The sequence below is a fragment of the Mirounga leonina genome, unplaced genomic scaffold (genome assembly GCF_011800145.1).
Source record: "Mirounga leonina isolate KUSES-001 unplaced genomic scaffold, KU_Mleo_1.0 Mir_454, whole genome shotgun sequence".
In the NCBI taxonomy this organism is placed as follows: domain Eukaryota; kingdom Metazoa; phylum Chordata; class Mammalia; order Carnivora; family Phocidae; genus Mirounga; species Mirounga leonina.
Window position 1 is genome coordinate 6,670,378 of NW_023270763.1, and position 21,028 is coordinate 6,691,405.

The 21,028-nt window shown below is 45.1% G+C and overlaps 1 protein-coding gene across 1 annotated transcript; it reads right to left on the minus strand.

Annotated features, from left to right (window-relative positions):
- Nucleotides 1-852: 852 nt before the first annotated feature.
- Nucleotides 853-19,587, minus strand: TRIM4 (tripartite motif containing 4). The gene is made up of 6 exons (XM_034988444.1): nt 18,884-19,587; nt 12,425-12,520; nt 11,561-11,791; nt 7,899-7,921; nt 7,565-7,662; nt 853-4,161 (listed from the first exon to the last, which is right to left on the minus strand). The coding sequence occupies exons 1-6, from the start codon at nt 19,274-19,276 to the stop codon at nt 3,578-3,580; spliced, it is 1,425 nt and encodes a 474-aa protein (XP_034844335.1). The 5' UTR covers nt 19,277-19,587; the 3' UTR covers nt 853-3,577.
- Nucleotides 19,588-21,028: the final 1,441 nt, after the last annotated feature.

Here is a 21,028-nt window from a genome sequence, read left to right on the forward strand (position 1 = left end):
CTATCATTAAGAGTTATTTATGGCTTGTTTCCCTCTCTCCTCTTTTTCCTTACCCCCTTCCCAAATGTTCATCTGTTTTCTTTCTTAAATTCCTCATATGAGTGAGATCAAATGGTGTCTGTCTTTCTCTGACTTATTTCTCTTAGCATTATACTCTCTAGTTCCATCCATATTGTTGCAACTGGCATGATCTCATTCTTTTTGATGGCTGAATATTCGTAATACAGATATATAGATACATACACACACACACACACAACACCACATCTTTATCCATTCATCAGATGATGGACATTTGGGCTCTCTCCATAGTTTGCCTATTGTTGATAATGCTACTATAAAGATCAGGGTGCATGTACCCCAAAAACGGTAACTTTAAAGGTGAATAGTTCAACAGTTAAGAACGGAAAGACTAGATGATTTAAAGGGAAAAAAAAAAAAAAAAGCAAGTGGGTCTCCAGAAAAATAGAACCAATAGGATGGATCAGTGGCCATTGGCTCACGTGACCATGGAGGCCAAAAAGTTCCATGGTGCTGTCTGCAAGCTGGAGATCCAGGGAAGCTGGTGTGTATGTAATTCAGTCTGAGTCCAAAGACCTGAAAACTAGAGGAACTAATGGTGTAAGTTCCAGTTCGGGTCCAAAGGCTCAAAAATCGGGTGGCAATGGTCTAAGTCCCAGTCCAAGTCTGAAGGCCCAAGAACCAGGGGTACCAATGTCCCAGGGCAGAAGATGGATGTCCCAGCTCAAGCAGAGGAGAAACTCCCCCTTCTGCTGCCTCTTTTTCTATTTAGGCTCACAGTTGTTTGGATGATGTCTACCCACTTTGGTGAAAATGATCTTTTTTACTCAGTCTATCAGTTCAAATGCTAATCTCTCCTGGAAACACTTTCACAGACATACCCAGAAATGTTTTACCGGCTGTCTAGGCACCCCTTAGTGAAGTGGACACAACCATTACAGAGGTCTACAAGAAGCCTATTCTGATAGACTTGCAGCTTCAGCTCCTACATGTAAAGATTTTGGAAGTCATAACTCATATCCTTACAAGAAAAAGATGAGAAAACTGAAAACCAATGGCTTTTCTTGGACCTGTGGGAGAACTAAGGTTGCATGACAAATTGCCACCCCAAGATCTGGATAGACAGGCAAATCCAGAGAGTCAAAGCTGAGATCTCCTTCCCTGAAGCAAAATCCACCGGAGCCATAAACTTGTAGGAATACTTAAATAGTAATTTTGATGAATTACTGGAGGTTGACTGTGGGCTAGCTTAAGGGTGAGAAACTTCTGGGAGCTGCAGTGTTGGAGGGGTGGAGAGCATATATTCGTAACAAGAGCCTAGTCTCCAGGGGAGATTTTAGCAGAGCCTTATCCATGGTCACACAGTGTACCCACCAACTTTATATAGTGCAAGTATAGGCTGAAATCAGAGATAGTCAAGATCATCTGGAGAAAGTGTAGGATAAACAGTCGTTGCCAAACTGTCTTCTGGGAAGTCTTAGTTGCTGCTTCCTGAGCTAGTTTCTGTGGTGAAATAAGCTTGAGAAGTCCTGTGTAATAAATACCTCTCCAAGTAAGTCATAATGTATTAACATAGTAAAGACTCAGAGAAATCCCTAAGGAACATTGAAAACTATTACAAGTTCATTTTCAATTCTGTTTGTATATCAGAGGCATCATAAGAGTTTATTTCATTTTTAGTAAATATACCTGTGTCCCATCCCCTACTTGAGAGGGGCCAATATCAAGACTTAAAAGAGGCAAAAAAAATGTTAATAGAGCAAGAGAATAATATTTTTCTCAGTAAAAGATGCAAGTTCTTTAATAATGATGAAGGAAACCACAATGTGTGAGCCCAAAATAGGTCTCTTTGGCACAAAAATCATTTTGAGCTGAAGGCAATTAAGAGCAGCAAACCCAGAAAAAGCTCCCCTTTCCTGCCAAATGGAAGGATATAAATTCCCCTTTTACTGGAGACCGCACCAACAAGGAATCTGCAAAAGACGTTTACTCCATTAGTTTCCTCACATGCATTTACCTTCCCACGGTCTGCCACTCTTTGCAGGTTGACTGTTTTTCCTGCCATTTCTCCACAAATGTATTGTTCTTTTAAAGATACTATGTAAGCCACAATTCTAAGCCTCCACTTTGAGTTACTCTTCATTTTAGGTTTTTCCTGCTTGGTGCATGCTGCATGTGTTAATAAACTGTTTTTCTCTTATTAATCCGACCTCTTGCTAGATCCCAGCTGAAAACCTAAGACTGGTAGAGGTAAAGTTTGCCTTCCCCACAGTATGCAGGTGGGCTCATGAAGCCTTGAGAAAGGAGGAAATGGTTTGGAATCACTGCCACCAGAGATGTAAAAGGAAGTCAAGGGATGAAAAAATGAAGTTGTTCACCAAGCAGCTCAAAGAACCCACCTGAAGTCAGAGAGCAAGACTCTGTAATAGAACCAGTCAACCTGGCTCAACAGCCCCAGAGGAGGATGGAGGAAAGACAGTGATGAGTTTCCCAAGGACTGGAAATGAATAAGGCAGATACTGGAGGAAGTCCTGATGGGCAAGTGTACTGGTTTCCTAAGACTCCATAACAAACCACAAACTGGGTGGCTTGACATAACAGAAGTTTATTGTCTCACAGTTTATTGTCTTCCTTGTAGAAAGAGGATTTTGATTTCCCTCTCCCACACCGACCTTCTGCAGGAGTCAAAGAGCGTTACCAAAAGGCCAGCAGCACAGTCTGAATACTTAGCAAGTGTGTCCCAACGTTTTAGGTGTGATGTTAACAGCCTGCACAAACAACGTAAGAATCGGATGGTTACAGATGGGTAACAAAATGCACACTGGAGGGCACAGACCTGGTCAGGTGAAGAAGAGTCACAGCGCAGAGTAAGGGAAGATTTCCTTAACTTTCTGATCCAGAAAAGTGAGAGGTCTCAGTACTTCCTGGAGAGAAGAGGAATTACATGACTGCACAGAAACAGAGTCTACAAAGCGGTCCAATTTCAGGGAAAGTGAGGCAATCCTATACCCAAAGGCAACCTGAACTGCCTTATACAATAAGGGAGCGGTCATCTCCTATAATAAGGAATGTCAGATTAAGGAAATTCCAAGAGCCCAGCGATGCCAGTGAAGACCATGTTTCTTCTTCCTGTGCCCTGTCACTGTGCTCCCCTCAGCTGCTGACATCAGAAGAGGGGCTGTGTCTCCTCAAACACCTCTTTCTTAAAGCTACAGAATCTTTCCCCAGAAGCGCCTTAGAAAATGTCTCCTCCCAGCTCACTGGCCAGCACTGCCTCACGTGGGGCTGCTTCTCCTGAAGCCCAAGGACGGTGCTCCCCCGACAGTTCCGTCAGAAGAACCAGAAGAGGAGGAGGGAAATGCAGCAAGTGGCTGCCGGAAAGGCAACCAATGGGTCCGCCATCCCTGTGTGCGCACGGCACACGCAGGGAGCTGAGCGAATGGACGGTACAGACGTGCCGCCTGGACCAGTATGTATGAAGAGAGAAGAGGGCCGAGGGATGCACGTCCCTGCGCCGGGGTACAGGGAGAGGTTCTCGGGCAGGGGAGGAACAGCCTCATTTCCCACCAGTCACTGCCGGGATGACTAAAGATGCTAATGGACTCAACCAAAAAAATGGCCGGAGGTGGGAGACAGGACAAGAGAAGGTGTGTAGATGCGTGCCATCCACAGCGCTATAGAAGGAGATGTTCCCAGCCCCAGAATCGAGGAAAACTCCCACCCGGTTAAGAGCAGGCTCTTGCTTGGTAGGACTTACAGAAGAGCTTTTCAGGGGCCGATAGCCAGCGGAACCCCAACAGATAGCCCAGATGCCCACACGGGGGCCCATTTCTGAAGCATTAGCAAGCCCCATGACGTCCTCCCGACACACCCCGACGGCAATCTCCAGGTTATCCCGGGTCTCAACTTCCCAGTAATGTTTCCCTGAAGTGAAAACATTTTTTCCCAAAACACAGGGTAAGTGCTGAAATCTTCCCACAAACTGTGCGATCTTCCGAGGGTTCCTCCATCCGCTGATGTAGCTCCATGCTGAAGAAAACAACGGCCAAGAACTGGCCGATGCTCCATTTTTCACGTATCTCCCATCCTGGGAGAAGACAAGCTTGGGATGAGCCGTGTCTTCAGCTACACTTACAGCCACTGCAGAGAAAATGAGAGTGGCGATTTATAATGTGACAGCTTACCACCAACCCTCCTCCAGAAACGCCCCTCTTTTCCAGCTTTAGTTCCGTGTGTCTCCTAATAAGAACTGTCAGGGATGAGACTCCCCACTGCCTCTCGACTGACCCTCGGCTGGGCCTGGCAGGCCATACTGCGGCCTCAAGCACAGTGCAATCTTCATCTCCCTTCTGCTCTAAACGACTAAGACCTAAAAACAGGGAGCTCATTGTTTCATGGCCCCAAGTCTTCACAATCAGCATCAAATTGGAAGAAACATTACCAGATTCTGACTTGTTCAATCAGGACCAGACCAGGACGGCGGACAGGATGGTGCTTTGCACTGGGACACGGAGGTAACACTGTTAACAAGTTTTCTCTTCACTGGTTCCAGTTGTTCACTGGGCATCTCCACAGGCCCCTGACAGATCACTCAAAATTCAACTCACTATCCTAAGTCCCCTTGCATCCTCTTGGGACTCCTACCCCTTCCCATGCAGACGTCTTCTTGTCTTCTGCGTTCTCTGATCTGTAAGAGCATTAACTCCACCTGAACATGCACACCTTGACATCTTAAGGTTACCTGACTCCTCTTTCCCTCTGACCCTGGATGGGTTATTTGTCACCAAGTCCTGTCAATCCCACCTCTGAAATACCACTCAGGTTCTCTGCCTCTTCTCCGTCCCACTGCCACCATCTTCACTCAGACCTCTGGCATCCCCCACTTTAACTGTCTGACTTCCTCCGCGGCCTCCCTGCCTCCCAATCCTCTTCCTCCCAGACTCTCCATGTCTCTCTAGTTTGTTGAGCCCTATTTTTTTAATTGGGAATGGATGTTAGGTGCCGACGAATGCTTTTTCTGCATCTACTGAAGTGATCATATAGTTTTCCTTTTTTTAGTTTGCTAATGTGAATTACACTGATTTTTCAAATGTTAAACCAACCCTGCTTTTCTAGAATAAAACCCATTTGGCTGTGACGCATTATCTATAAATATGTTTGGTTCAATTTGCTAAAATTATCTTCAGAATTCTTCTGTGTCCATGAAGGACATGGTCTATAGCCCTTTTCTCTTGTAATGTCTTTGTCTGATTTGGGTATCATGATAATGCAGGCTGCGTTAGACTGAATTGGGCATTGTTCCCTCTTTAGTTTTTTGTTAAGAGTTCATGTAGAATGGAGATTTATTTCTGAAAAGTTTGATAAATTCAGAGAAACGGGACATCATCTTTTTTTTCCATCTTAAGTAATATGTCCTTTGTCTCTTCTTGCATCAAAAATGTCCTCTTTACACTGGTGTTTGGTGTAGTTCCTCTCATATTTCTTGTGCTTAGGGCTTGTCAAGCTTATTGGATCTGTGGACTAATGGTCTTCACCAAATGTGGAAAATTTGGGGACATTCTTTTTTTTATTTTTTTTAAGATTTTATTTATTTGAAAGAGAGAGAAAAAAAAATGAGCGGGGGAGGGAAAAGCAGACTTCCTGCTGAGGAGGGAGCCCAACACAGGGCTTGAACCCAGGACCGGCCCTGAGATGAAGACCTGAGCCGAAGGCAGACGCTTAACCCAATGAGCCACCCTTGCGCCCTGGGGCCATTATTCCTTCAGATGTTTTTCCTGTCTCATCCGCACCCTACTCATCTCCTCAGGGATCCCACATACCACACATAAGACTGCATGAGATTGTCCCCCAGCTCACCAAGGCTCTTTTCATGGTTTAAGGTTTTTTCCTGTGTGTTTCATTTTTGTAGTTTCCGCTGCTGCATCTTCAAATTCGATAATCTTTTTTCCTGCAACATCTAATCATCTATTAATCCCAACCAGTGTATTCCTCTCAATCACTGTAGTTTTATCTCCAGAGGTTTGACCTGGGACTTTTTTTAGATCTTCCATGTCTCCAAATACTTCTTTATAGGATAGTTGTATTAAAGTCCTTCTGTGCTTATTCTAACATCTGGTCAATCCTGGGTCAGTACCAATCAATTATTCTCATTATGGGTCATGCTTTCCTACCTCTTTGCATGCCTAGTTATCTTTGACTGGTGCCAGACATTGTGAATTTACATGGTTAGGTACTCATTTTTTAAAATCTTAAGCTTTGCCCTGGGATGCAGTTACTTGGAAATAATTTGATCCTTTTGGATCTGGTGTTCATGATTTATAAGGTGGGTCCAAAGCAGTGCTCAGTGTAGGGTTAATTATTCCCCACTAATGAGGCAAGATTTTCCCAGGAATTGAGAGTTTTCTAGTCTGGCTGCTAGGAACAGGCATTGTTTGGGCCCTGTGGGAGCACCAGGAACTGTTCTTTCTAATCATTTTGGAAACGCCCTTCCTCAGTCTAAGGTAGTTTTTCACAAGCATTTGCTGGTCAGTACTCTGCTAAATACTCAGGGGGCACCTCTGTAGATCATTGCCCTCTGGATGGCTCTCTCCTCGCCAGTACTCTGCAAGCTCTCACTGCTTAGTCCTCCCTGGACTCCGCTCCATTCCTCAACCTGGCTCCACCTCCACTACCCTCCCCACCCCCCACGATGGCCTGGAAGCTCTTTTCAGGCTGGAGGCTGGAGCCATCATAGAGCTCACCTCATTGTTTCACATTTCCTTGTCCTGTACTGCCTGATATCCAGGGTTGGGAAAACAGTTATTTCATGTACCGTGTCTGTTTTATTTTAGTTTTTTTAGTTAGCTAAGTTTCAGGCTGAAGAGTAAATCCAGTCCCCAATACTTCATCCACCACATGGTTCTTCATCAGGTGTGTGCACGAGAGAATTGCCTGTGTAGCATTTACAACACCTACATGCCTTGGCAATTCCCTGGAGATCCAGTAAATTTATCTTCAGACCTTCCTATATTCACCATCTCAACCTCAGCTCCTGTCTGTTCCCACAAAGTACCTTATGGTTTAGTTACATTGGATACCTACTCCTCCATTTTCTCCACAGCTTAGCTCATGCTGCTCCTTCTGCTTACACGAGTACACCTCCATTTTCCACTTGGCAAACTCCTATTCATCCATCAAATCCCAGAACAATGTCACCTCTGTGTGGAAACTTCCCCACTTCACCCCCAACAGAGCTCTTTCTCTGACATTCCATAATATTTTACTCATACATTGATAAACAGTAGATCCCACTATGTTACAGTAAGTGATCGGAGTCTGTCTCTCCAGTTTACTTGAATTCTTAGAAATAGGTCTTTTTCTTTCTGTATAACTAGCACCTTATACACACAGTGTGTGTTAAGTAAATGCTTCTTGAATGAAGCATATATCCATGTATTCTAGTTATCACCATTTTTCCTGACCCTCCCACTAGCTGCATGTTCTGTTTCCTCTTTCCTTTCTAAAGTTTTCTCAGTGCTTATTCTCTTAAAGATTTCTTGCTTACCTTGGAATCGCTTCAGCATTTCCTTCATCATTGGTATCTGGCACACAGTCTTCACCGGTAGAACTTCAAGGGAATAGCTCACATCCTGGTTCTCACTCCTAAGGAAAGTACAGAAGGCTGCTCTTCTTAGGAGACAACTCAGGCAGCCAAGGCCCCCAACTCCCACTGAAGGTTCCAAGCCCAAAGCTCAGACCACCGCTTGCCCATTCCCCCTTGCGAAAGTGAGCGGTGGAATTCCTTCCCCACTGACTCTCAGGTGTGCCCAGACTGTTCTCTGGAGCCCAGGCCTGTTTCCCCTCCACTCAGGCCCCCATGAAAAAGCAGCAGCTCATACCTGGTCAATACATCTTTTGGATTCTGTGAAGAGAAGAAAAACATAAGCGAGTTACGTCCCCTCCTCCCGAGATCTGGTACTCAACTTTGTGAGCAGGTATTTCTCTGTCGATCGCTTTTGTTAATGTCACGTATGATCTCATGCTGCCAAAGCCAATGGATTGAACACACGGTGTCTTTTTCTCCACATGACCCCTCTGCACTGTTTGACAATGGTAACCAATCCCTTTCTTGAAACCCTACTCTTTCTCCTTTGGCACTCTGACATAACTCTCTCCTGGCTTTTTGCCTACTTCTCCATCTGTTGTCTTTCACCCACAGACAATAACAAGTGTTGGTGAGGATGTGGTGGGAATACAAAATGGTTCGGCCACTTTGGAAAACAGTTTGGCAGTTTCTAAAAAAACTAAATACAAATATACGATACAGCCCAGCAATTCTGCTCCTACTATCTACCCGAGAGAAATGAAAATGTATGTCCAGACAAAGAATGGCAGGCGAATGTTCGCATCAGCATCATCATTCATAAGAGCCAAAAGGTGGAGATAACCCAAATGTCCATCAGTTGGTGAACTGATAAACAAAATGTGACATATTCTATAATAAAATACTCTTTAGGAATAAAAAAAGGAATATAAATACAATACTAATGAATGCTACAACATGAATGAGCCTCAGAAACATTATAAATGAAAGATTCCATGCACAAAAGATCACGTACTGTATGACTCTGTTTATAGATATATTTAGAAAAGGAAATCTATGGAGTCAGAAAGTAGGTTGTCTGGGGCTGGAAGCAGCAACAGAGATTAACTATATAAACAAGCACCAAGTGATCTTACTGGGGTGATGGAAATACTCTAAAACTGGACTTTGGTAAGGTTTCCGCAACTTGGTAAAATCGCTTATTTAGTTATAAAAAAAGTACCCTTAAAATGGGTGAATTATAAGATATGTGCATTATACCTCAAGAAAGCTTAAAAAAAAATATATCAAAATGGTTCATTGCCACATGAAACAGTACTCAACCTCATTAGTCATTAGGGAAAGAATCCACCTTTTGGGAGGAGGGCAGGGGTGCCGACTGAGGGCCTGAGAGAACATTCCATACCATCCAGGACGGCTGCAACTACAGAACTGACCATGAGTATGACTGAGCATACAGAGCGACTGGATCTCTCACACACTGCAAGTAACAGCGGCAACTGATGCAACCACTTTGGAAAATAGTTTGGAATCTTCTACTAAAGCTGACCCAACGTACGCCCTGTGACTAGGAAATGCTTTTGCAGATACACAACTGACAGAAAGGTGGACATAAGTGCACCAAAAAAGACATGTTCATAACTGCTTTTTTCGTAACAGTAAAAAGTAGAAACAACCCACATTTTGCTACCAGTAGAGTAAATAGTATGTTTTGGTAATAGTAATACAGTGGAATACTCTACATTGGGGTTTTTCAACCTCGGCTATATTAACATTTCGGGCTGGATAGGTCTTTGCTGGGAGCTGGAGGTGAGGTGTGTCTGCGCATTATAGGATGTTTAGCAGCGTCCACGGCCTCCACCCACTAGATGCTGGTAGAAGCCACCCCCAAGTTGTGACAACCAAAAAGGTCTCCAACACTGCCCCCTGGGGGAGCAAAATCGCTCCAGGTTGGGACGTGCTACTCAGTGATTGGAACAAACTGCCATCTACGACATGGGCTAATCTCACAACATAATGTTGAGCAAAAGCAGCACATACTGCAAGACTCTTACTCAAAAACAGGCAAGATGAAACTGTGTGAAAAGTCTGGAGGGAGAACAGCCTCGCAGAAAAGGGAAGGGGTGTTGACTGGGCCACGCGGAGGGTGTCTGGCAGGCTACACATGTTCTATTACTTACTTGACTTGGCTGGTGGTTTCATGGATGGGTCCCTTGGGGATAATCTGTCAAGTTTATGATTTATACATTTTTCTCTACGGACGTTACACTTAAAATGTTTTTAAACATGTTTATTGTATTATGACAATAAAAGTGATGCTGTCTGAATCCGTGGACACAAATAATATTTAAAGGAGACAGTATAGCTTAAAAACATTTACCAGCAAAAAAAAAAAAGGGTCAATGTAGACAAGCTAAGCATGCCAGCTCCAGAGGCCGAGAAAGAGCGAGAGCTACAGAGCAAACCCATGAGCTAATAAAAAAATAACAGTAATAAAAACAAGAAGAGCAGATATCAATGATGTCACTGCAGCATTACTTCTAGTGGTAATGGTATTAGGGCAACCTGGATTTCCATCACTGGAAGAAGGAACTGGCAAAACGTTGTGGATGGACACATGGGTCCAACATATATGGCAACAGGAATGGATCTTAAAAACATAGTTTTTGTGAAAGTTCTAGATAATTCTTGGAAATCATTACACTTCAATGGCATGTAACACCCTGCTAGAAATTTCCTGCTGAAAATAACTGGTGAGTGGGTTCCTGTGTCTCTCTTCCTTAAAGGTAGAAGAGAATATTGTCTCCTGATAAGGAAAAAAAAAAAAAAAATCATAGATTGAAGGGCCCCTTCAATGGTTCTTTCTTCTCCAGTCACATCATATGGAAGAAAGAGAGGTTCTGAGGAATCTAAGACCAAAGGGATTATCTCAGCAGAAAAAAAAGATGGTCACAGATGTTGGATTCTATCCAAAAACTGAAATAGCTATGAAGACACTTACCTGCTGAGCATATAAAGGTAAAGATTAACTCCAAGGAAGGATAATAAATTGGCTTAAAAGCCCCAAATCTAAGTGCTAATGAATTACTTTTTTTTTTTTTTTACTTTTTATTTTTTAGTAGGCTCCACGCCCAATGTGAGGCTTGAACTCTCAACCCTAAGATCAAGAGTCACATGCTCTACTGAATGAGTCAGCCAGACACTCCTAAGTGCTAATGAATTAGAATTACAACCTTTTAAAGGCTGCTGGATATTAGAAATTATTTAAATGAATATACCAATCAAAATCTGGGGCTAAGAGCAAAGTTATTGTCAAGGTATGATTGCAATGATTAAAAATTAGTAAGAGGGCGCCTGGGTGGCTCAGTCAGTTAAGCGTCTGCCTTCGGCTCAGATCATGATCCCGGAGTCCTGGGATCGAGCCCCACGTCGGGCTCCCTGCTCACCACGAGTCTGCTTCCCCCTCTGCCTCTGTACCTCTCCCTGCTCATTTTCTCTCTGTCTCTCTCTCTCAAAGAAATCAAATCTTTAATAAAATAAAGTAAAATCTTTAAAAAATAATAAATAAATTAGTAAGACAGATAAATTTATCTTAAAAACTACTGATACACTTATCTACTTTGTGATTTTAGGTTGCTTTGTGTTACTATTTTAACAAATTATAAATGTACAAATAAGATGAACGGAAAAGTCTCAGATGTGCTTCGGATCCTACGCAAACGACTAGCCCAAGTGAACCGAGGTATCTCGTAATACCTGAGCTCAGCATACCTAACTTTCCCATTAATTTCCTTTGAAAGGTGGATCTTTGATTCTTTAATGACAGTAGTGTCATAATTATCAACAGAGAGAAAACATTTCTTCTCTGAAACCCCCTCACCAGGAAGGACGTGCAGCTCTAAGGGCACGCGGAGTTTAGTGAGCGGTGCTAAGCCACCCCTCCCCAGCTTGTCTCACCTGAAGCAGCTCCAGGGTGGAGCTCTCGCTCTTCTCCTTGACCTCTACGATGAGCCGCTTCAAGGACGTGACTTTCTGATGGAGCTTTAACGTGTTCTCATTCTGTTTCTTCTTCGTCTCTTCTTCCTCTTTGCTCAGTCTCTGAAGAAACAGCTGCTCTTCTTCCGCCAAGAAGTGGTGCAGCTTTGCAAACTCTGCGCTGATCGTCATTCGCTGATTCTTCATCTTCTCCTAGAGCCACAGGAGATTTGCTCAGCCTTCGTTCTGCCTTGTTCTTGCTCCTCAGTGCTGTGCACGAGACTCCCCAGCAACCCATGGGGCTTCCACCCTAATCCCCTCCCCCAGAAAGGTCCTGCCTACCCTCCCCAGATTTCTGCTCATCTCTTTGTATCAGCCTGTATAGTATTAGTTCATTCTTTGTAACGTTTCAGTCTCTACTACTGACGGCAATGCCTCGTTTGTATGTTTTTTAAACTAAAATACACTTTCACATTTATTATTTAGTTTAGCCTCCAGAACACCTACAGTTTAGTTTCGTTAAACCTTTAGATGTGCACGCGTGCGCATCGTGCCTCCCAACTAAACTCGTCTCTCTGAAAGCAAAGCCCATTTACTTTCCACAATGCCGTGGACCCAAACCAACAACAATGTAGGGAGTATATTTAGGAAAAAGTAAGAAGGAGATGGGCACTACCTTACAGACATGGGGATAAAGTATGTGAAACTCCCATCCCCCAAAACCACAGGTCTCTTAAAAGAGACACTTCCTGTTCTATCACCTTATCTGCAAGGAGCCTGACAACTATTCCCAACAACACCAAAGGGTCCCGGGGGCAAGAAATGCCCAACGGCTTCTGCTGTTACCTTCCACTTGGTAGCATTCTTCATTTCCATGTCCTGAAAATATATGGCTTTCTTCATCTTGTCCTTCAGACTAGACTGAGCCTTAAGAAGCTTTTCCTGCCGGGAGAAATACATATCAGAGAAACCCTCTTCCCCAGCATCCTGCTTGTTCAAGAGCTAAGTCACCTAATCCAAACAGGGAACAAGATTGAGAAAATGTTGAAAACAGTTACAGACCTAGGCATAAAAAGTATTCTGGTCTGAAATTTCATAACACTATATAGAGTCTGCCTATTAAGTTGGCAAAAAATGAAAACTGTTAAAGGAGTAATAAATACCTAATATTGGCAAGGGAGGCCTCTGACACTGCAACAGTAAGAGATTTTTGTAAAGAGGTGCCATCTTCAGTTAGGCAACATATAGTACATTAGTAATAAAAAAATAATAAATTAAATAAATAAATTCTCATACAAGAAAAAGACAAGAAACAAAAGAAAGGTGCCATCTTTCTGAAGGGCAACTGAAAGGATTTAGAACCATTTAAAATGTACATAATCCTACTTCCAATAATCTGTGCAAAGAAACACTGGCAAAAATAATATGTATAGTAATGGCCACTGCAGCATGATTCACTATCCATCAATGGGGAATTATGAAATAAATTATGGTGTATTGCCACTCTATACCAATCTCAGGTAGCTCTCAATATACTGACATGTTATATTAAGTAAAAAAACTAAGCTGTTAGACAATAATATTGCATAATTGTTTTGAAAAGAATAAATACATACGTACTTGTGTGTGTTTGTATTTTTTTTAAGGTTTATTTATTTTAGAGAGAAAGAGAGAGAGAGAGTGGGCACACGTGAGCAGGGAGAGGAGCAGAGGGAAAGAAGAGCGAGCAGACACCCCGCTGAGCGCACAGCCCTCCACCAGGCTCAATCCCTCCACCCCAAGACCATGACTTGAAATGAAATCAAGAGCCGGACGCTCAACCAACTGAGCCACCCAGGTGCCCCTGGGTATGTGTTTGTATTTAAATCGAAAAATCTGGAAGAATATATACCTAAGTAGTATTAACACTGGTTATTTCTGGGGAATAGAAATGTTTTAGAAGTTGGGGCAGGAGGGACTAAAAATTTTATAAATTTCTGTTTTGTTTGATTTTCTACAAGAGGCATATATACCATTGTGTAATTTAAAAACCTGAATGGGTGGCGCCTGGGTGACTCAGTCGTTAAGCATCTGCCTTCGGCTCAGGTCATGATCCCAGGGTCCTGGGATCGAGCCCCGCATCAGGCTCCCTGCTCCGCCGGAAGCCTGCTTCTCCCTCTCCCACTCCCCCTGCTTGTGTTCCCCTCTCGCTGTGTCTCTGTCAAATAAATAAACAAAATCTTTAAAAAATAAAATTAAAAAAATAAAATAAAAACCTGAATGATGGGGCGCCTGGGTGGCTCAGTCAGGTAAGCATCTGCCTTCGGCTCAGGTCATGATCCCAGGTTCCTGGGATCGAGCCCCACATCGGGCTCCCTGCTCCCTGGGGAGCCTGCTTCGCCCTCTCCCACTCCCCCTGCTTGTGCTCTCTCTCGCTCTCTCTGACAAATAAATAAAATCTTTATAAATATATACATACATACCTGAATGAGCTATTAAATAATAAAAGGAGTCAATCAGCATTAACAACGTGGGCTGTGGAGGGGCAGCACCTGGTAGCAGAAGGTCAGACGTGACCTCAGACGTATCAGGCAGGTTAGAGGCACACACACAAGAGGAAAACCAGCAGGTGGGGCGCCTGGGTGGCTCAGTGGGTTTGGCGTCTGCCTTCAGCTCAGGTCATGATCCCGGAGTCCCGGGATGGAGCCCTGCGCATTGGGCTCCCTGCTCAGTGGGGAGTCTGCTTCTCCCTCTGCTGCCCAACCCCCACCCTGATCATGCTCTCACTCTCTCTCTCAAATAAATAAATAAAATCTTAAAAAAAAAAAAAAAAAAAAAGGAAAACGAGCAGGAACTGGTAACCAAATGGCTGCAGGAGGAAGGAGTCCAGATTTAGCCCCTGGGTTCTGGCTTGACAACTAGAAGGACTGTGGGCTATTTACCAAGTTAGGAAATACAGGGAAATGAGCGGTATGGAAATGGAAGGTGGGAAATTATATTCGACTTGAATAAATTAAGTTTGAGCTGTGTTGGGGACATCCCAATGGGTACAGTTAGCAGTTAAGGGTCAAGAAAGAGATCTAAGGGGCGCCTGGGTGGCTCAGTTGGTGAAGCGTCTGCCTTTGGCTCAGGTCATGATCTCAAGGTCCTGAGACTGAGCCCACGTCAGGCTCCCTGCTCAGCGGGGGAGTCTGCTTCTCCCTCTCCCTCTGCCTCTCCCCCCACCCTCATGTGCGCTCTCTCTCTCTCTCAAATAAAATCTTAAAAAAAAAAAAAGAAAGAAAGAAAGAAAGAGATCTGAGCTGCAGAAGCAGACTGGAGGGTTAGAGCACCGGCAGCAGGTGAAGCCAGGGTAGGAGTAAAATCCCCCAGTAAGAGTCTATCAAGAAGGGGATCCAGGCTGGAACTGGGAACAACTGCATTTAAGGGGGGTGCAGAGGATGAACATCCTGCCAAGAAGCTAAGATGAGTGGTGGCTGGTGAAAAACCGAGAAAGGATGGTTTCTTCTACACCAAAGCAAGAGAAAATTTAAATAAAAACTGGGGAAGGGCGCCTGGGTGGCTCAGTTGGTTAAGCGACTGCCTTCGGCTCAGGTCATGATCCTGGAGTCCCTGGATCGAGTCCCGTGTCGGGCTCCCTGCTCGGCGGGGAGTCTGCTTCTCCCTCTGACCCTCCCCCCTCTCATGTGCTCTCTCTCAAATAAATAAATAAAAAATCTTTAAAAAAAAAAAAAAAAACTGGTGAAGACTGTCAAATGCTGCAGAGTGGCCGAGGGCAGCTTTCTGAAGTATGAATGTATGTCAAAATAAAAAGCTGAAAGACAGACAGAAATGAACAGAACTAAGAAATAAGCATGACTTTTTTTTTTAATTCTTCCCTAGGAGAATAATGAACACTAGTAGGTATCATTTTTCTTCTGATCGTTTACAAATGACAGTGGCTAAAACAAAGCGAGATCACCGAAAAGAGTGAAAGCTCCAAAGCTGGCGAGGGTGTGCAGCAGTAGGGCTCGAATACGATGCCGGTGGCTGTGTGAGGGGCAACCACCACTCTGGGTAAAGGTCTGGCATCAAACTAAACCTACGTCAATCCCAGCCCCAGTGGTTCTACGCCCACATGTGCATCCACAAAAAGACCTGTATGAGAAGACATCAGTTTTGTTCCTAAGAGCCAAAAACTGGACACAGCCCAGGTACACAGTGATGGAAAGAGGGATAAACTGTGGTACAGTCATAGAATGGAATATGACGCAGCAGCGAAAAGCAACAGACTACTGATACGCATCAAAAAATGGGTCAATCTCAAAATATGCTGAGCAAAAGGAACCTGTATAGACGAGTACAGACTAAATGATTCCATTTATATGAAGTTCCAGAACAGGCAAAACTAATCTTCAGTGGAAAAAAATTAGAACAGTGGTCGGGTGCGGGGAGGGAGCAGAGATTAACTGAGAAAAAGAGGATGGAGGAACTTTCTGGGGTGATGATAATTTTTTTTTTTTTTTTTTTTTTAAGATTTTAAGTAATCTCCACACCCAATGTGGGGCTTGAACTTGCAACTCCGAGATCAAGAGTCACGTGCTCCACCGACTGAGCCAGTCAGGCGCCCAGGTAATGTTGTTTATCTTGAGAAGGACTTAGGGCGCCCAGGTGTATGCATTTGCTAAAGCTCAGCAAATGTACACTAAAGATGTGTATATTTAATTGTATTAAATGTTACTTCAGAAAATATCACAAATGTTAAGTGTGATTGATGGTGTGCATGCTAAAGTATAGGAGGAAGTCTGCAATTAACTTTAAATGCCTCAAAAGGAAGTAAGAATTGATGAGAAAAGGCACATAGGTAGGTGATAAATAGAGTAAAATGCAAATGGCAGAATCTAGATGAGGGTCTACTGGTGTTAATAAAATTCTTCCAATTTTCATGTTTGCTTGGAAGCTGCATATTAAAATGTTGGGCGGGGGGATGAAATTAGGTTGTACATCACAAAACCCCCGTGCTATTTTCTTTCTAATACAATGTTGTCTAACATTATGTAATCTACTTATTACCCCTAATTGTTAACTTAAATAGGTATATAATCCTGCTACTTGGGAAGCTATTTCAAGTAATTTTATTCCTTTATCACTGATATAACTGCTACTTTGTGATCACTGTCAAATTTGACGTATATGGGAGGCCTGTAATCAGATAGCTGTTTTGAACGTGACCAAGATTTCTTTTAAAGTTTTCACTTTTACTTAATAATGAAAAGATAACCGGGGCACCTGGGTGGCTCAGTCCGTTAAGCGGCTGCCTTCGGCTCAGGTCATGATCCTGGGGTCTTGGGATTGAGCCCCACATCCAGCTCCCTGCTCAGCGGAGAGCCTGCTTCTCCCTCTCCATCTGCCTGCCACTCTGCCTACTTGTGCTCTCTCTCTCTCTGTCAAATAAATAAATAAAATCTTTAAAAATAATAATAATAATGAAAAGATAATAATCTTTTAAATAGAATTTTTCAATTTTTTAAAAGCCCTTAACTGGGGCGCCTGGGTGGCTCAGTCGTTGGGCATCTATCTGCCTTCGGCTCAGGTCATGGTCCCAGGGTCCTGGGATCGAGCCCCGCATCGGGCTCCCTGCTCCGCGGGAAGTCTGATTCTCTCTCTCCCGCTCCCCCTTCTTGTGTTCCCTCTCTCACTGTGTCTCTCTCTGTCAGATAAATAAATGAAATCTTCAAAAAAAAAAAAAGCCCTTAACAATTCCAGTATGGAAAAAAAAAATTCCAGTATGCATGAAATATCCTGTATTGACTCTACCTAAGACTTCTAGAATCCTGCCACAATTGGAATCTGAATAGGACCCCGAATAAAAATGGGAATTCTGGGGACATTAGAAAACTCATTCCCTGCAATAACAGAAACTGCCACGAGATGGCAGGAGGGCAACACCAAGCAGTTCTTCAACCCTAATTCCCATGCTCTTCCTCCCTCTACACTCCGGAAGTATTGAGCAACTTCCAGTCCTCTAACATTTATCACATGTCATTCCAAGCCACCACACTGCAGAATGTGCTGTTCCCTTGACCCGAATATCCTCTCCCTACCTATTGTACTCACCCTTCAAGAGTGAGTTCACATTCAACTCTGTGAAACCATTTCTCATTCCTCACAGATCAACCTCAGACCTGCTATGTACTCCATACAAACTTGGATAATTCACTCACACACTGAAATTTTTGGCCTACATGCTTATGTCTCCTACAAGATAAGACCTATGTCTTTCTTATCCGTTTACGTCCAGACCCTAGAACAATGCCTGGCAGACAGTAGTGAGTTACTGAGGGGATGTATACTTTGTAGTGCCACTTTGCATATCTCCTGTTTGTGATCAATTGATAAAACTGTACAGCATTTTATAGTTTACAAAACACTTTAACTTGTATCATTAAACTCGTATATTCAACCAGTACTTACTAGAAACCAATTCTGTCGGAAGCCACTGGAGTTACACCATAGAAGGGGGTAGGACTACTCTGGAAAGGATGATCAAGGAAGGTCTTCAAGCTAAAAGCCAAAAAGATGTAAAGGATGGAAGGTGGGGATAGAGAAAGAAAACAGGCTTGAAACAAAAGCAAGAAAGCAGTGTGCCTGGAGCAGAGTAAGATAAACTGATTTATTCAACTGAAACTCCTTAACCCATAAAATAGGCAGGACAGATAATCTCCAAATTCAAACATTAAGTGGTTTTTCCCAACTGCTGAAGGAAGCTGGTAACAAACCCCAGCCTCGTCACTCCAAGCCCGGCTTTTCCCAAATCCTCAGTTGTCTGTTACACCTGTAGGTATGTACCTGCGCTGTCCAATACAGCACCATTAGCCAGGTGAGCACCTAAAATGTGGATGGTCCCACCTGACACGTGCTGTAAACGTAAACACAGATTTCAAAGGCCCATTATGAAAAACAAGAGGAAAATATCTCACTGATAACTTTTCATGGGGATTTACTGTTGAATGATCACAGTTTGGATAACTGGGTTCAGTAAAATACAGTATTAAAGGTAGCATCACCCGTTTCTTTTTACCACTAGGAAAGTTTTATTATATACGTGGTTCGCATCCTGTTTCTAGTGGACAGCACTGGGACAGACGCTCTCGGTTTGACGGTCTTAAACTAGGAGCTCCCAGGGCCAGTACCATGAAAATTCTATGCAGACCCTCCCCATCCCAGTTTTAAGCCCAGCCCTGAGATGTGCGTGACGCTTAACTTCTTTGCTGGGTACTTCCATGAGAATGAGGTAAACAGTACACGTTCCCGGGAACAGCGGCAGCCCCGCTACGGCCCGCTCACCCGGTAGCTGCAGAAGGCCTCGTCGATGGGCGCCATCGTGTGCGCCTGGTGCTCCCGGGACTCCCTGCACACCAAGCACACGGGCCGCTGGTCCTCCTCGCAGAAGAGCCGCAGCGCTTCCCGGTGGCGGCCGCACTGGCCGGGGGGCACGGGGCCCTGGGGCCGGCGCCGCGTCCTCTCCGTCAGCCGGGCCAGGGCCCAGTTGGGCCGCAGCGCGGCGGGCAGCGAAGGCTGCCGGCACTCGGGGCACGGGAACGAGCCGCCGCCCGGCCCCCAGCTGCGCTGCAGGCAGCCGCGGCAGAAGTTGTGGCCGCACTCGATGGACACCGGGTCCTCGAAATAGTCCAGGCAGATGGAGCAGGTCAGGTCCTCCTGCAGGTCCTCGGCTTCCATGCCGCTTCTCTGCCCCGGGTTCGGGTCCGACGCGGGCGCTGGCGCGGCCGGCGGCCGGGAGGGGAAAGTGCGGCCCCTCCCTCGGGGGCTCGGGACCCCGTCTGGGCGCGCGCCGGCGGAGCAGCGACCCCCGCTCGTGCGCGCGCTGCGGGGCCTGAGCGCGAGCCCGGCGGCCGCAGGACTTCCGCGACGCGAGGGCGACGCGGGGGCGGGGCGAGGCGGCCCGGGCCTGGCCGCGGGGCACGATGGGACGTGGGCTGCCCCTCGGGCCGACAATAGAGATGCGGAAGCTGCTCCGGAACGCCTAGAGAGGACGCGAGGAGCCCTCGCGTGCGGCCGCTGGAGGAGCAAAGCGGGGAGGCGCTAACGAGTCTGGCCTGTCCTTCCCGCGGAGGAGGTGAGGTCCGCGTTCGCTCGCAGCAGCTCGGGGCGACTTCTGTTCTGGCGTCCTCGGCGAGCTGCCCCCCGGGCGGGCGTTCTGGGCGTGCTGCAGCCCCAGGGCCTGGAGGGCCACGAAGACCAGAGGGATCTGTGCAGCAGGGCCAAAGTGGGTGCCAAAGAAGGCGCTGGGCCCGTTAAGCTCGCTCTCCCTGAAGTCCGTTCTTTTCATTCAGCCTTCGTTCTCGGTCTCCAACCCCAAGGGCTAGTTGAGTTCTTGGAAAGGCTGGATTTTCTCCTGCCCCCGCGAAGCCCACCTATTCTCCTTGTGTTGGAGGAGTCGGGTGAACTGAAGAGCCAGTGTTCAGAGAGGCGAGCAGGAAAAGGGAGTGGTTAGCCCGCACGAGCTAGAGGGGGATGGCTGTTCACCCTGCCACCTTGATTTCCCGCTCTTTCTTTCCAAGCACAGGAGACAAACACCAGGTAAGAGAAGCTCATTCTTAGAGCATGGGACACACTCACCCAGCGCAGATAGGGCTTTCTAACAATTAAGTCAGGGTAAAGAGTCTAGGGTTAGATGATCTTACCGGGATAGGAGACTTCCCACCCGTGTCTTAGGTGGTTCAGCTCGCGGGAGGTCTGTGGGTATGGGATGCTCCAAGCCAGCTTGGGGTGATCTAAGATGCTAGAAAGGAGCAGATCCTGTAGCTGCAGCCGCAGCTGCTGGAGCAGTTCCCGACCCTCCTACCTGAAGAGGTCCAGACCAGAGTGCCAGAACAAAGCCTGGAAGTGGAGCTGTAACTGTCAGAAGGAGGACATTATGAATAATCTGATGGGACCAGAGAGTGGGTGGAAAGGAAATCAATTTTTTTAAGTGGGAGTGGTTAAGATTCGGAAGTGTGGATACATCCTTTTTCGGTACCCAACTTGAACAGCAACCATTTTGCTATCTCAAGAAACATCCATTGAGACTTTCAACAAACAGTATGCTTGCCTATTTCAGGGAATTGTCTGTTTCCCTTCATTGGGTTTTTTATTTTATTCTTCTGTTCCTTTAATTACGAATGAAAATTTTAAATTCTTCTTGTGCCCCAATATCAGATACTGCCTTTCCTATAATATGCTCAGTACGTAGTTACTGAATGTCCGATTAAATGACTTGAAAGGGGGGTTCCTGTGAACTCTGTGTTGGGGTTTTTGACAGAAGTCCGACAGAATATCTACTTTTTTAGATGTTTATACAACTAACAAATGCACTTTCTTTGAAACTTGGAATGCTGTATTGAGAAGGAATCTCAGTCTTAATATGGACCAAGCAGGAAGAAGTGCTCTCCTCAGTTACTGATTTTTGCCATGAATGTGATGTAAGCGTGT